Genomic DNA, 16,675 nt, shown 5'->3' on the forward strand with positions numbered 1-16,675 from the left:
TAGAGAAAGTGAGAAAAAGACACAATGCCAACTGATGATGTGATCTGCAAGTGTCTGGAAACAACCAGAATTAATATCTGGACTAATTTTAACATGTCTCATGGATAATGAATATCACTCAGTTTCCTTGCAAAACTATTTACCTTTTAGAATTCGGATTTTGAAAAGTAGAAAGCAGTTTTGAAGTAGGTTTGTAGCACTTTCAAGATTTAAATTGTCATATGCACAGAAATGAAGTATAGCACCCGTTTTACCGTAAGTGGTAAAGAATCTATTTTCGACGATTATACCTATAAATGCAGTGGCTTTACTCATGTTGCTTCGCCAAGATACATCTTGAAATTTCGAAAGTCGGTATCTCCCATCAACCACTGGAAGTAGATGACCCGTCGACAAAATTTATTTCTTAAAACTATACTTTGAGTATACGCTACCAGGGCCTACTATATTCACGGCCTTATCTGGTACAGAACAACGGCAAGAGCTAACAGGCCGATGCTCATAAAACATACATCAGCGATTATGTATACGATTTCGCTTTTCGCTACCAGACACCTTTCCTCAGATAAGTCTAATAGAGCCGTATAACAGGCGAAAGCCGTACTTCCACGCTAAAGAACACAAAGTGACTAGTGACAGCGTCGCAGATGCAGTTATCCACCAAGTAAGCTAACTATTAAGAATACCCCGACTTGCTCAATGCTCATGCAAAGTATTTTATTGCATGGAAAACAATGCACGTGAAGAATAAATTGGTAAAAACGAACATGTGGCTTAGTCATATAAGCTTCGATAACTAGTACTGTTCATCAAATGTATCACTGAAGTATGTATGCTACGTTTTGCTCAATTGCCGTTTTTTAAAATCCTTCACACCGTCTTTTCTCACAGAAGCATTTACCAGCTTCTGCTTGTTATTGTAATATATGTTCACAATAATTTTGCTGGCTAATTTCAAAGCTCGATCTCGATGATCGTAACATGCAAAGTGCAAGGCCCTCCCAAAACGATGCAAAACATATTCGCCAGCTTCCCTCACTGCAACCCGAGGATGAGAGCAGATTATTTTATCAGAACCATCTAGGATTGAAAAAGCGGATGCAACAAACTTAGCGAGTGGTTCTGAAGGAGCAAGCAGTCCCCCACGATCGAGTAAATCGAAATAACGTGAACTTGCGCAATCAAAGTCATCACAAAATAACTCAGAACATATTTCACAAGCCAATTTTGCGAGGACCTTCTTACCAATGTACCCTGCAACAACATACGAAACCTCCTCACTGTCAGGAGATAAAACTGATCCGGTAATTTCAGTAGCCACACCTTCAATGACTTGTTTGAAATGATCAAAATGTGTTGAACTTGAAACACCAATATCATGCTCCCAGTAATTAATGTCAATTTTTAGGATGGAACGGAGAAGTATTATCTTTTCAGAATTGGTAACTACTGTCAAACCAACCAGAAACCTCCCCCCACTCATTTGCCTATACCGTGAGAACCTTCTTTCAATTGGATAACTTTGGAATTTTCTCAGAACCACATATTCATACCCCTCTGTTAACAAGTCTTTCATCAGCAGCGATTGTGACTGCAGGGTTTCAATCAGAGCATTGAAGGTTTGCTTTGACAAACAATAATTCTGGGGGTTTTATCCATTCCATTTTATCAGCCAATTAGCGAAATCTTGTAGTAAATTGATTTTGCTATCTTGTGGGACCACTGCTTCGGCCAAGGGGTTTCCTGAATTTCTGTCACAGGAATTTACAATTGTCCACCAAGCATTAATAAGACTCAAAAATGAAGCAATATCTTCCCTGTGAGGCAAGTAACTTTTGCAAGCTGCAATGGTCGACTCATGGGATGGAGCAAGAGCTAAATTGACATTTTGTTTGTTATTGCTTGGATGCAATGAGGCAAACGTTAATTTTGGCGCTTTACGTAAATTCGAATCCAGCTTATCGTCACAATCTCTGATTTTGTAAAGATCGCTCCATGCAATGAATCCACCAGGCGATGATATACTCAAAGAATCAACGGTGAATGAGAATGGAGGAAAAACAAATTTTTTGGCTCGGAGCAAATTGTTCCGAATGTTCTTTACAAGATGGACATTATCAAAAAATAGATACGTTTTCTTGGCGCAGGTTGGATGATGAAGAGAGAACTCATCATTGCCAGGGTATTTTTCTCTCATTATTGAAAATGCTTTTACATTGGATGGATGATTATCCGACACAAGTCCTCGAACAAAAAATCCATGGCGATTGAGAGTAGCAATACAATCCAGCAATTCGTCTGCTAACCATTTCCCCGAAATTTCGATCTCTGGCAGTGCTTTCACCACTATTGATGTTGATTTTTGGAGACCATTGACCATCATTACAACAATACCTTTATATAGGTAACCACTTTCATCTGCTCCATAATATTTACCAGCATGATATTGAACACCTTTCTGTAAGTACATCTCATCTATCATCAAAATTATATCAGTGGAGATTTCTCCCTTTTCTTTCATAATTTCCAGAACTTTAACCGCGTCAAAGCTCCCTTTGCTGTATCGGCTCAAGGTTGACATTGACGGAAAGGGAAAGCTTCTTGTAAGCATTTTATAAGCTTGTGCAGATGTGTACCGAAGTAGTAGAGCAAAACGAATCATTTCGGATGAATATCGAATATGAGCATGGCCATCAGTCTTGTAATATATTTGATTTTGAAGCTCGTCCAGTAAACTGTGCTGGGAATTTTCACGGAGATTTTTGAGATATTGCGGAAAGTTGAGTAAAGCACTATAAATCTAGTCAGGGTAGCATTGGTGCCTTGTGTGAACCAAGGTGGCAAGGGAACATTCTTTCCATCACACTGCAATTTGACATGCAACTTATCATCTTTGACACCTTTGGGAAATCATTGAATTCCAAATGGTAGAAAATCACATATTCATTATCTCTTTTGTACATGGTATAGCCTTGTGGAGCATGTGACTCAGTCAAATCTGATAAGCTGCTTATTTTATCGGCCAGCTTGAAATCTTTCAACTCATCTTTCTGGAATATCCTTTCCTTTGATGGTTTTCTGCAAGGAGACACAGTCGGGATCAGCGAAGGCCGTTGCAGCTCCTGCTCGGATCGAATGGAAGGGACTGGCGTTCTATCCCAAAGTAGCTTTTTTCGTAAGCCACAGTCTTTGATGTACTTTGCTTCTAAGTGCAACGCACAAATTACAGAATTCTTAGTTGGCTTCCAATCGCGTCTATTCACAAAAGCTGTCCATTTCATTAGTAACTCCGTATCATCAAATGGAAATTGAAACGACGAAACTTTTTTCTTAGTTGTCAAGTATCCAGACTTACAACCATAAACACAGCACTTGTTGACCATTATCGATTATTTAGCCATAAGCCAAACCTGATTCACCAAGTATACAATCAGTCACTGAACTACCATCGCAATTTCTTAAAATATTGTGGTGTGCGTGCGTAATATCGCAACATAAAGAATTATTTACCAACTGCATAACGGCATCTTACCTCATGCTATAAGCCGTTCAAAACGGCAGCTAAACCTATCTCCACTACAATAAGGAAACAGTCGTCCCTGTAGTATTAGTTAGTCACAGTATCATTCTATAACAATTCAAACTAAGGGGACTGCTTCATAGTAGCACAATCGCATTACGGTAGCCTACCTTATACTATAAGATGGTCTAATACCATAAGATGGTCAAAGCTCATAACATCCCTTCTACTCGAGAACTCGCTGAAGAATGAAAACTGCGCGCTTCAAAACGCGAGGAGTCTGTCATGAGAAGCGAAATCAAAACAATTCCTGAGTCAATCGCTGATGTCTGTTTTGCAGCGTCGGCCTGTTAGCTCTTTCAAGTGTTTTGTGGGAGATAAGGCCATGAATATAGTAGGCCCTGACGCTACTTTTCTGAACTTTCGTATTCTAATTTCTCTTCAAGCAGTTTAGTAGACATGTAATATACGAGATTTAACTGTAGACGCAAACGTTTGAATTTGTTTCGTTACATCGTTCCACAATTTCTGAAAGGCTGTTTGCTTCCGTTAGAGAACGGATGACACTTTTCCATTCTGGACGTTGTAAACCTTCCGTTAAAACTGCTGATTAGCTCTAGTTGAGGAGATAAAAACTTGTCTCGCTTTTGCATGTGAATCTGGATATGGCAAGCATTGGTACATTTTATTGACAATAACATTATCATTGAACTGTCCAGTTGTCCACATTCAAGTCGAAATACAAGCAATTTCTTCTGAATGAATTCTAGTCAGCCCTCGACATTTACTGGACCACGACCTGACACATCGATCTCGCCTTCTGTCACAAGCCACCTGATTTTTGTCGCTTATTATTTCATATTATCTTCTTTTACTTTTAGTCAGTGTGCATGCCTCCTATTTGCATCGCCTAGGCCCAGGTGGGTGTCTGATCTCAAAGACTAGTCCAAGTCGTTTCGGCACCTTGCTATCTTTCATTGTATTGCAGTCTTGTGATGTTTTGAAATGATGAAATTCCATGCATAAACTTGAACTTGATTAAATGATGATGAACTCAATTTGTGTTGGATGAGTGTATTTGTTTGTCATTGAACACTTCGTATTTATTGCGGACATCCACACATTTGACAAACATTGGTTTGATTCTCTCTGTTTATATGCACCCACATTGAACATAAATGTAACAGTCTTTAAACTTTGTATTAATTGCATGCGTATAGGCTATATTTCATTAAAGCATATATGCAATATGCATAGAGGCGAATGTTGCCTCGGAAAACGTCTAAACTCAGTCAGATCGAGCTGGGATAGGTATACGCACAAGTCCGAATCGTCCCACAGATTGAAGAGCACTGCGCTATGGTATAGGCTTCATTAGCATTGTCCTTTGATATACCACAGGGCAGGGGTCACAAACTCCGATCAAAGCGGTCATATTCTGTGATCCGCGACTATGGTTTCGGATTTCGGAAAAACATTTGAGAGAAAATATTGCACTCAAATATTAACTGAGATTTACACGTCTTATACTATACTACGGTATATGTCGATGCTCAACAAATACTGCACACTTCAGCATGGTACCATATCTGAAAAACAGAGCTGATCACAAATTTCAATTCGATATTTGTGATCAGCGACAGAAAATGATCCAAGCTTTACTCTATTCGTTTCAGAAGCAAATAGGCTGTTGACCAGGAGACGGGGTTAAACCCGCTAGACGCCAACCCGCCACACGCCAAACGCCACCCTGCGGCTGAGTCTCTACTTGGCGTCTGGCGTCAGAACGTGTTGAAACGCAGACTGGCGGCTGGATCGCGACATGGCGTCTGGCGTGTGAACGTGTTGAAACGCAGACTGGCGGCTGAATTGCTACATGGCGTCTGGCGTGTGAACGGGTTGTAACGCAGACTGGCGGATGAAGTGGCGTCCAACATTTCAGGACGCTGTACTGCAACATAGCGTTCGGCAATTTTGTGACGCCGCGTTAGATATCGGAATCATGAACTGAACCACAATTTTGTATTTCTTTCTAATTAGAGATAAAATTCTATTGCCAGGTTTATATAGCTCAGTGGTTGAAACGCAGACTGGCGGTTGAATTGCTACATAGCGTCTGGAGTGTGATCGGCTTGAAACACAGACTGGCGGATGAAGTGCTATATGGCGACTGGCGTCCAACATTTTAGGACACCGTACTGCGACATGGCGTTCGGCGTCTGGCAATTTTGAGACGCTGTGCCGTGTGCAGGTAGCCAGTTGCATAGCGTCTGGTGTATAGGATATGATTTATAGGCAAAGTTACTCATCGAGATGGAAGGGAGTGCTGGTGAATCAAAGTGATTTATCGCTGCAATATTATCTTCCTCGATGGAGGAATAATGTCTGGTACCATAGTGTCCTATATGGTGCTTATATAGCTCAGTGGTGTCGACACAAGTAAATCTCACGGCTCAATGAAATCGGTCTACGTCATACTTTAGTTACATTTAGTCAAAGGCAAATTGACGGCGATTTTTGACTGGCTTGCTGACCATTCAATTTGATGAAACGGGTATCAATTGAAAGCTGACGCTGCACTGATTACAAAAATATAAATTATTTTTCGTTCGTTGCCCCGGAACCCCCATAATAAGCCTCGAATTTTTCATTGTTATGCAGAGTGACAAAGTGACGCAACAATGCTGTCTGGCGAAATGAGATCGACACTATGCTGCTACAGTTATTTGTTTGGTTGCTGGATGAGTTTCCTCGTAGCAATGGCAGAAATGACTTTAGCTGAGGACTTGACGCTCCCTATCAAAATGGTTACAGTTGAAGAAAATAGTTGCAGTCTATGCGACATCAGTTTTGAAACTGTGCAAAAGCTACATGATCATATTGAGGTAGTACACTGGGCTAACCGTGTAGAACACATACCGTCCGGCCAGATTTACAAGGTTTGTCGAGATTTTGTTTTATAGCCTACTTGCATACCGTCCTTCGCACTTCTTAGAACTAGCCTTTTTATTCATAATCGCATGACGTAGCTGGCTAGCGACGTAGTTACGTAGATTACATCAGACGCAAGACGTCAGCACGTACAAATTAGACGCAGCCCGTGGCGTCTGCCTAGTTGATATGTCCGACGCCAAGTTTATATACCAGACGCAAAGCGTCGGAATGTAGAAATTAGATGCATCCTATGGAATCTCGATAGAGGATAGACGATATACATACAGACTCGTAACGGCGACAATTGACATGCACAAATTAGACGCAGCCCGTGGCGGCTGCATAGCTGATATATCCGACGCCACGCGTCGACATATACAAGTTAGATGCACCCGTGGCGTCTGAATAGTTGATATTCCAGACGCAAAGCGTCGGAATGTACAAATTAGATGCATCCTGTGGAATCTCGATAGAGGATAGACGATATACATACAGACTCGAAACGGCGACAATCGACATGCACAAATTAGACGCAGCCCGTGGCGGCTGCATAGCTGATATATCCGACGCCACGCGTCGACATATACAAGTTAGATGCACCCGTAGCGTCTGAATAGTTGATATTCCAGACGCAAAGCGTCGGAATGTACAAATTAGATGCATCCTGTGGAATCTCGATAGAGGATAGACGATATACATACAGACTCGTAACGGCGACAATTGACATGCACAAATTAGACGCAGCCCGTGGCGGCTGCATAGCTGATATATCCGACGCCACGCGTCGACATATACAAGTTAGATGCACCCGTGGCGTCTGAATAGTTGATATTCCAGACGCAAAGCGTCGGAATGTACAAATTAGATGCATCCTGTGGAATCTCGATAGAGGATAGACGATATACATACGGACTCGAAACGGCGACAATCGACATGCACAAATTAGACGCAGCCCGTGGCGGCTGCATAGCTGATATACCCGACGCCACGCGTCGACATATACAAGTTAGATGCACCCCGTTACATCCACTGCAGCAGATGGCAAACGTCAAAATATCAATTAATCCAATACTCAATTTGAAATTCTTCTTCTTAAAGTAATTGTAATTGTATTTGCAGCATGTCTGGATGAAATACTAAATTCAGGGGTATCCTTTGCCCTCTCAATTCGGAGTTTGACATTTTAATATATATTTATACAGGTATATAGAATGACATTGTAACATGTGCATAATAATAATAATATCAATAAAACTGATTGATTGATTGATTGATAATATATTTTATATGGAATTGTCAAACAAAACAAGTTTTGTCTGTCGATATAGCTGTAATATTTTAAGAATGCTGGGGACAAGTTGTAGGTTTCTAAACCAACTTCTCATTGCTCATATACATGTTCCCGACGTTTTCCAGGCTACATTGTACCATGTCTCTTGAAGTGTATGCAGCGCGTGGCCAAGCACAGAAGTCACTATCACTGCCCCATCTGCGCTAAACTTCTTGGGCGGCGCGGATCATTTCAATATCATTTAACAAATGTGTGTGGCAATCCGCCACCGCGCAAGAAGAGGCTGAAGAGCAAGACTCCTAATTTCAATGTGCCGGCGGAGAGCAAAACTAAAAAGCAATGCAAAGAATGCCAGAAGACCTATTCCAGACCACATTGCTGATAATCAAGACCTAGCAGATTCAGTCTTCGTCATTATAAATTCGTAAACTAAGACTTATAGCACCTTATAGAATACATCTGCTTTGTGTAATGTGCGTGTCTACTCTCTACTACAACTAAAGTGTTGGATTGCTTATTATCTCTAACTTTGTTTCAATACTTCTATTAATTGCAGTATCCTTTCGAAATGATGAACATTTAATGTATGAGTAGTGATAGTTATTCTGTCAACTTATTCAGATATCTGATGTTGAATCAAACATGGTTCTTCTGTATGATCCAATGGGCCAGGAGCACTGCTACAAGGATATTTTAACGAAGTTTCGGTGAGTTAGTGTGATGCTATTCACGGGTCGTATCTCATTTCTATTTTACTCAGCCAATTTCTACGCAAGTACTCCAAAAGAAAGTTTGTGACAAGACCAAGGACTGAATTGGACAGGGCTGATGTACAAAAAGATGGATATAATTGTGGAGTACTTGCTTTGAAGGTATTTGATACTTTCATGTATAATTATGTAGTACGGCTCGAATCAAATAAATGATTTGTACCCTACTCTCACTAGGCTGCTGAACTCTACTGCACAAGTGGGGCATCAATTCCTGATATAGATCTACAGTTCGATCATTCTGCACGAGCTTGTGAAGAGTACCGAAGGTACTATGGCCAACTTCTACTTGATGAGACCGGTATGTTACTCCATATCACATGCAAAATAATAATAATATCAAGCTATTTTCTGTACAGATGACGGAGAATTGGCAAATTATTGCAATAAATGAAGAAGTCAAATGCAATGATCACGGATTGGGTATGGATTTGAAAAGTTGATTTGTCCAGTATAATGATCCAAGTATTTTATAGGTTGCATGTGACGGCTGTGACCCGCGGACATACCAGGATTGTTGTTACCCAGGGCAACAGCTACAAACTGGTCATTTTTATTGTGCTCGTTGCACTGCAGAATAATTTGAATATAGTTACTTGAATTCTCGTTCATCTCCATGCGAGTGTAAGGAGGGGCAGCAGAGACTAGCCAGGGGTAACCGGAGCTATGCAGTTGTTTTTAATTATTAGGATTACTGATTTCGCAAAACCTGGCAATAGAATTATATCTCTAATTAGAAAGAAATACAAAATTGTGGTTCAGTTCATGATTCCGATATCTAACGCGGCGTCACAAAATTGCCGAACGCCATGTTGCAGTACCGCGTCCTAAAATGTTGGACGCCATATAGCACTTCATCCGCCAGTCTGCGTCACAACCCGTTCACACGCCAGACGCCATGTAGCAATTCAGCCGCCAGTCTGCGTTTCAACACGTTCACACGCCAGACGCCATGTAGCGATTCAGCCGCCAGTCTGCGTTTCAACACGTTCAGACGCCACGTAGAGACTCAGCCGCAGGGTGGCGTTTGGCGTGTGGCGGGTTGGCGTCTAAGCGGGTTTAACCCCTGTTGCAGCAGTGCGGCCACAAGGCTACATATATCGCAGTGGTTCGCAAACTTTTTCCGCATGTGGCACACCAGAAAAATGTTAATGGCTCTCGCGACACACTTACAACAGAAGGAAAGTTGACCAAAATATTTTCACGTGTTATCGCGATGGATGTGCTTGTTTAAACAAATATTCGAACATATACTGCTGTAACGAGGTTGCAATATGGACATATTGGACATGAATATCCGTTTTTAGTACTAAAACCAAACCAATTTTTGGCGTTTACAGCATTAAGTTTTAGCCAAAACAGGAAATACATGTTTAAATACAACCTTAAACATGCAAGTGCCAATGTAAATTTGATAGCTTTTGCAGCGATTATGGCATAGGAATTGGAAGCAAACAGCCAAAACTCATGAATCTACAGTCCAGACAATGTATTGTTTCATATAGCCATAAATCCATATATTTATCAGCTATTGCAGCAGTTAGAACGACTTGAAGTCGCTTATGCATGTGTGTACTGTACATGCCTTATTTTACATATGTATAATTGTATATTCACGACACACTTGAGAATCTGTGGAGTTACACTAGTGTGCCGCGGCACACAGTTTGGGAATCACTTGTAGCATAGCGGTTCTGCATTGGCGTTTTTTCTTTCCTAAATAACCTTTTTTATGTAATAGTCTGAACTTAGTGTGCATTGCTTCACCTTCTCGTAATTATGTCTCAATGTCACCGCGACTTGTTCCTAATTATGAATAGAGTGAAAACTCATTACTGCTGTCGGATGGTTATAATGTGCTCTATGCATATTGCACAATGGACATGCGCTTTCTGTATATTTTCTGCCTTGGCGGATTATGTAATGGAAGTATTTCTTATCAAAAATCTCAACACTTGTTGGAAATGTTGTTTAAAACAGAAACATTTTTATTCGACTCTAAAATTGGTTCATGGACCCGATGAAATTGTCTGGCGGGCATGATGCGGTCCGATGCCCATATGATTGACACTCTTACAATACTATTTCTCCGCTTACGTGTCGTCATATAAATTACATGACACATTGCACTCGAACCTACCCATCGCCGCACGCGTATACACAAGGAATGCAAAAGCTAGTATTCCCTCCGTTTTGGACTTCGGAATTATGACATCATCAATTTCAGAATGTTCCTGTAATCCACTCAGCAATACATTTACCTGTCTCTGTGACTTCCGACGTAAGGCATTGAAAAGTAGTCATTGGATGTGTAGAGGCGTTATTATCGTAGACTATAATATTCACACCACGAATAGCGTAAATAAACCCTGACTGATTACATTCAGGATATGCGATGACAGAGGGCGGTGTGATGATAACGACTGGACCATAATGTTATAATTGTACTACTTATTTTCATTTCTGGTTAGAAATGAGTGTCCTTACAAGTAGTTTGGCATGAAAGAACTTTTTTGACTTAAAAACTGACAAATTTGTACATGAAAAAAACTTTATTTTGCGAAATTCGGACCTATGAAGAATTGCAGTAATTACAGCACGCATTATTGTTAAAATAATCATAATTTGTTGTAGTCAGGGCCGTATCAACACTTCATCAGCCCCCTGCAAAAAACGTTGGTCTTGGGCCCCCCATATGATGATAAACCCCAGACCCCCCTAAGATTATACGCTGTTTGTCGCTACTTATCATCTACATCGGGGGCCGTTAGCTGAGTTAGCTTTTGTAGCCTACGCGCGCGAAGCGCGAAACATTTCTATAATTCATGATTGAATCGGTCAATATGATCGGGAATTGCATACATATTGCTATCAATTTTTATCCTCTCTCTGCCCACGTAATCAGATTTACAGGTAGAGCTGAGTGAGGTGTATTTGAAAAGGTAGGGCCCCTCAATAATAATTGAACATCTTCGGGCGTATACCCGTTGGCAGGAACGAAACAGCACTTCGTCAGTCCCCCCCAAGAAAACTTGGGTCCTGGGCTCCCATAGGGCGATGAACCTACCCCCAATTGGTCAATAAGATCGGAAATTGCATATACATTGCTATCAACTTCTTGTCTTCTCTGCTCACGTAATCAGATTTACCGGTAGAGCTGAGTGAGGTGTTATGGAAACTGTAGGGCCCGTTGATAGGTCTCCGTAACATGATGTTATTTCGTGACCTCCTGCCTGCTATATCAAAAATATAGAATCTCCCAAACGTATGCTATAGTAAACTAAAAGACGCACACGATTTCAAATTGGTATTTCTTCACTGGAATATAATTTTTCCCTGTCTAGTGAGGTTCAGATTGTCAAGACAGGAACATTCGGCGCCAGTCATTTAGGCGCCTAATTAAACCTATATGTATTTTGTATATATAACGAAGTTTTCGGTCAGCATAAGGGCAGTCCTTTTCGGCCAAAGTTTTCTCGCTGTCGATCGTTCTGGAACACTTCTTGGAGTCGCATGTTACATGGCCTAAAACTTTATATGTCTTGGTGCATCGTGGCCAAGTAATGGCCAACACCGACATGCCCAATTCCATAAATCTTTCGTATTTTTTCTTGAGGGAAGAGTACCCCAAAATCAAGATACTGGGCAACTTGAAATCGCGCATAGCGCAAAATTTTTTTTTGGAAAAGTTGCATAAATTTTTTAAAAATAATCCATAATTTATGCTAATTCACGAAATAATTTGAGGCCCCCTTCGAGCTCGCCCCTCCCCAATTGGAGGGTTTGGGATGCCACAGTGACGGCCCTGGTTAAAGTACAACAATGAAATAGAATGTCCCACATTCTCGGGTAGAAATTGTCTGTCTTTACTAAGTACCTTGCCAAGAATGGAGAAAGAACGTTCATCAGCAGCAGTTGTTGGTTGGCAACACTGAAGTTGTGCGTACACTGCTGGTGACACAGCGTGTTGCTTCATTCTGACGACGCTGTCAACAACATTATGTTTAATCATGCACTTCGCGCTATAAGTACCAATGCCCACGTAGTCTTGCTTCAGTTAGGATATTGTGGTACGTGGAGCATAACATCATATAAACCCATTTGTTTCATTTGACTGTTTATGACTCACAATAAGCACACACAATTGGCTTTCTACAACGGTAGGCCTATAAAGTAGGCTATACAAGGTCTAAATGTCCAATAAGTTCACCGACAGTGGAAACATCTACGATGCAAAGGAAACGTAGGTTACAAAATGTTTTGGACTTTGTAAACAATTCTGACAATTTTTTGACCTAACGCTATAATTTTGACGTAAGCCTATAATACTCGATTAAGAATCAAATCACTCTGGCGCTCGATTTTTCCGGGCCGCAGCAATAATATTACCATATGCGATGGAGACTATATAGAGCAGTGGTTTTCGACTTTTCACCGCGACTCGTTGTAGCAACTGTAGGGTTAACGTCGAAAGTCACTGCTATAGAGTGATAGACGAAGAAAGCTAAAGGTAAATGGTTAACTGCCAATACGTCGGAATGTCAGTGGTTACCAGCCGGAGGGGGAATTCCCACCTGGGGGATTTTGAAATTTTTAGGGGGGAATCTGGCTTTGGCATTGTATCGGAAGATACACTGGTTCCACAAGGTTTTTAGATTTTTATGGTATGGAGTTGTTAAGTAGAAATTAGTTATTTACGATTGTATGTTTCTTTGGCGGATTTCAAGCTATAGGTGTATGTAAATGCCTTCCGTATATATGAGGCCTACACCCCCTGATAAAGTGAGACTCACGAGACGATTCTGTTGGGTCCGCGACAGCCTCTTGACCAAATTGCTACTAAGCAGGAAAACGTCAAGCCGAATTCAGCGCAAGGCCGCTAGTGAAATTGTTTAACTTCTTAAGCCAACATTTATGAGCTAACGTGAAAAACATACCGTGTCAAATTCATCGATTCAACTCAAGTCCATAGCAAGCGGACTTAGTGATTTATTTTTCGTCAGCGGCTACTCGACCGGTCAGAAACAGATCAAATTTGACTGTATCTACCGAAGTTTAGTGCGGTCCGCATTCGCCATAGTTCGGACACATCTGAATAGGTTTGGCCAATAATTGCTCAGTCAACAAATGGCTATCGACCAAGGGGGCACGAGACGAAAAAGATTGGGAACCACTGACTTAGGCGATGAAGGCGAAAATAATTGGAGTCATTTGTAAAAATACAGAACGGGCCACTCGCAACCTTCCTTCCGCGGGTCGCGGGTTGGATGCTGTACAAGTGCAAGTACATAAATGGTGGAAATAATGCTAATTACTCAGAGGTGGTCAGTAGCGAAGTACTTCTACTTTTTGGAAGTACTCAGGTAGTTTTCCTCTGCTTCTGGTACTTACTCAAGTACATCTGATTTTCTTCAACTTCTACTTGGTAATATTTTCGGATCTACTTACTTAGTTTTCGTTATTTTCAGTTTGTCAAGTAGAAGTAGTTTTATCTCCCAATACGAAAGATAACCAGAAGAATTTCGGGGCTGCTTTTACGGAGTACCAACATTTAATATGCATAAAAGACAAGTAAAGCTCTGAAATACTGTTGCGCTTAGCCAGTGGTTCTCAACCTTTTTGATCTCGTGGCACACTTTGAAAATGAAAAATAGTTCGCGGCACACTAGCACAGTGGTTCTTAACTATTTTGGCTTACGGCACAGGCAAACTACCAGAATGCGTATAGCACCAACCGTAGTATTACAGAGGTGGTCACTAACGAAGTACTTCCACCTTTTTGGAACATTCAAGTATGCTTTTCTCTGCTTGAGTTTTCTTTTATCTCTGCGGACATCTCACAAATACGTCTACAATTGGTATCATTTCACATGGGAATCGTTTTCAATTCTTCCCAAGCATTTCTTTACAATTTTATTGCAGGCCGGAAAAATAACTTTCTCTGCTTCCGTGTGAGGTTTTGAATTATCAGCTATTACCTCTGTTACCACAAAACTGGCCTGCTGAGATCTCGTTTAAACTTCAGGCTGAGCTTAATTTCATTAAGACTAGCTTGACAATAAATTCTGCCCATTACCGAATTGTCGATGTCGCATCGAAGAGTCCAATCACTATCACCACTAACAAATACAGAGGCGTGGAGGTGTATTATACATGGATGTCCAACGCATTTCCACGCAGATCGTGTAATAGCACCTGTGAGGATAGTATACCTCAATAGTGTTACTTGCAGCCACCCGCAGTTTAATTGTAGTTCCAACAAACCGGGATAATAAACCTAAGCGGCGGGAAATTTTGTAACTGATATAATTTGTTCAACTATACTTCTCAATTCTCGAATTCGTCGCCTGCAACATAAAGTTGCGCCCTGAGCCTACATTTTACCAGCATTGCTGACACGCCACCTAACAATCGCAATGTGAATGGCTATGTTGGCAATTCTAATTTGCAAACGTGAACATCACTTCCAAATGAGTTCATTTCTCGATGGTGAGATTGCCTTCCTAGGTGATTGAGGTTTATGTAGGCTCCTACTGGTCCTTCGATCTGCAAAAGCAGTGTCTTACAAAAAGTAGGCCGTGCTATAAGTTGACATCTCAGAAATCAAAATAAGTAATATCGGTATGGTGTAAAATGATCATCGATGACGAAGACATGGCATGAATACAACTATAAATAGACACATAAAATGGTCATCAAACTGCGTAATGTCCCTGTTCTGCCTCCGGTTCTGATGAGTGACAAGTAAAAGGTGAACTCTTCGGCCACACCTCAATATCACGGTCCAATTGCCCGAGTTTAGTTATCAACGCCCCGAATGCTGCTATGTGTGGGAAAACTATCGTATCACACCCATTGACGGTGGAGGCCCCAGTTTGATTCATGGCAGTGCAGTATAAAGTTACGAAGCGTCGCAGATTTATTAGATTCTTCGCCCCCATACGTTGCTGTGCTCAGAGCGTCAATAAAAAGCCTAGAGGAAGACCCAATCCATGACCTAATGGGAATGTCAGATTGAGATACTAGATTGAGATATTGTAATTACGGTCGCCTCGACATCCTTATGGGGCTATCTGTTCACTACATCGGATTTTGCATCGCGTGTCTTAATCGGGTAAATTCAATAGAAAAACCAACAATGACACACTCAAAATTGGGATTTTTGTTATACTTCGACATAGTTTACCACATTTTCGCGCGGTACACCTGAGCAGTCCAATTGGCACACGAGTGTGCCGCGGCACATCGGTTGAAAACCACTGCACTTAGCAGATAGTAGTTATATGAAGTGAAAAATATGTTTTCACGAAAGTATCAGTGAATATTATTTAGGTACCGGATTGGTTGATTCTGCTCACACGGCATTGTCGCCCATATCAAATATTCAATCACAATAAATATGGCCCACCACAATGTATGAAACTACCGTTACGCAATCTAGCAATTAGCAATCATATCGTAATCTAGCAGCCCATTACGTGTCTTGCTAATCTGGAAAATCCGGCTTTTGCGAACGTTAAACCTATTTTAGCAGATCACCTTTGAAGCTTTATGGACAAAAGACATGTAATATAGTTTCCGCTTTTTAGAATTGGTATTTGTATTTCACTTTCGATCGCGAGTATCATACTTTGAGTTCTAATTACTTGTAGTTCTTTTGTCTGCAGAACATACATGTTGAAGCATAAAAGCAAGTGTAGAAATGCCTCTATTTTCCGAAAATAAAGTTGCACTAAATATAACTTTTACGGTTAGTATCGCATTTTCATATCAATACTATAATTTGCTTCCCATGATGCGGAAAAAATACTCATTCTCTTAAAAATTGATACCACCTGGGATTCATCAACACGAATCAAGATCTCTGCGCCGTCCGCATAGCTCAATTCGCAGCTTTTGACAGTGCACGCGAACGAATTAGGACTGTTTTCAAAACTACTTACTTACTTGAGTAGATTTAAAGTCAGTCAATTCTACTTCTACTTCAAACAGTTTTAGGTGGCTTATTGAAGAAGTACTTCTACTCATACTTGAGTAGATTTTTTCGTGGCTACTTTTACTTCTACTTGAGTAGCTTTCTTGACTACTTTGACCACCTCCGGAATGCGGATATGACTGCACAGGGCAGATTTATATTCGCAGTCCCCAAGTAAGCCAGAA

At 40.9% G+C, this 16,675-nt stretch overlaps 1 protein-coding gene across 2 annotated transcripts; it reads left to right on the top strand.

The window, feature by feature from the left end:
• The first annotated feature begins 8,153 nt into the window (after positions 1 to 8,153).
• LOC145448975 (uncharacterized) lies at positions 8,154 to 9,120 on the top strand. Of its 2 annotated transcripts, XM_080327433.1 has the most exons (5): positions 8,173 to 8,452; positions 8,506 to 8,617; positions 8,693 to 8,816; positions 8,875 to 8,938; positions 8,992 to 9,120. In XM_080327433.1, the coding sequence occupies exons 1-4, from the start codon at positions 8,388 to 8,390 to the stop codon at positions 8,907 to 8,909; spliced, it is 336 nt and encodes a 111-aa protein (XP_080183559.1). In that variant the 5' UTR covers positions 8,173 to 8,387; the 3' UTR covers positions 8,910 to 8,938; positions 8,992 to 9,120. The 2 variants fall into 2 exon arrangements, with proteins under 2 accessions (XP_080183560.1, XP_080183559.1); XM_080327434.1 differs by having other exon boundaries at positions 8,154 to 8,452; positions 8,875 to 9,120.
• Positions 9,121 to 16,675: the final 7,555 nt, after the last annotated feature.

Source organism: Botryllus schlosseri, chromosome 10, assembly GCF_051294905.1.
Source record: "Botryllus schlosseri isolate E-star chromosome 10, Bs_hap1, whole genome shotgun sequence".
Taxonomy (NCBI): domain Eukaryota; kingdom Metazoa; phylum Chordata; class Ascidiacea; order Stolidobranchia; family Styelidae; genus Botryllus; species Botryllus schlosseri.

Coding starts and splice junctions, on each gene's coding strand:
- LOC145448975 (XM_080327434.1), top strand. CDS start 8,388: ATGGTTCTTCTGTATGATCCAATGGGCCAGGAGCACTGCTACAAGGAT. Junction 8,453..8,505: donor GATATTTTAACGAAGTTTCG/GTGAGTTAGTGT, acceptor TATTTTACTCAG/CCAATTTCTACGCAAGTACT. Junction 8,817..8,874: donor ACTTCTACTTGATGAGACCG/GTATGTTACTCC, acceptor TTTTCTGTACAG/ATGACGGAGAATTGGCAAAT.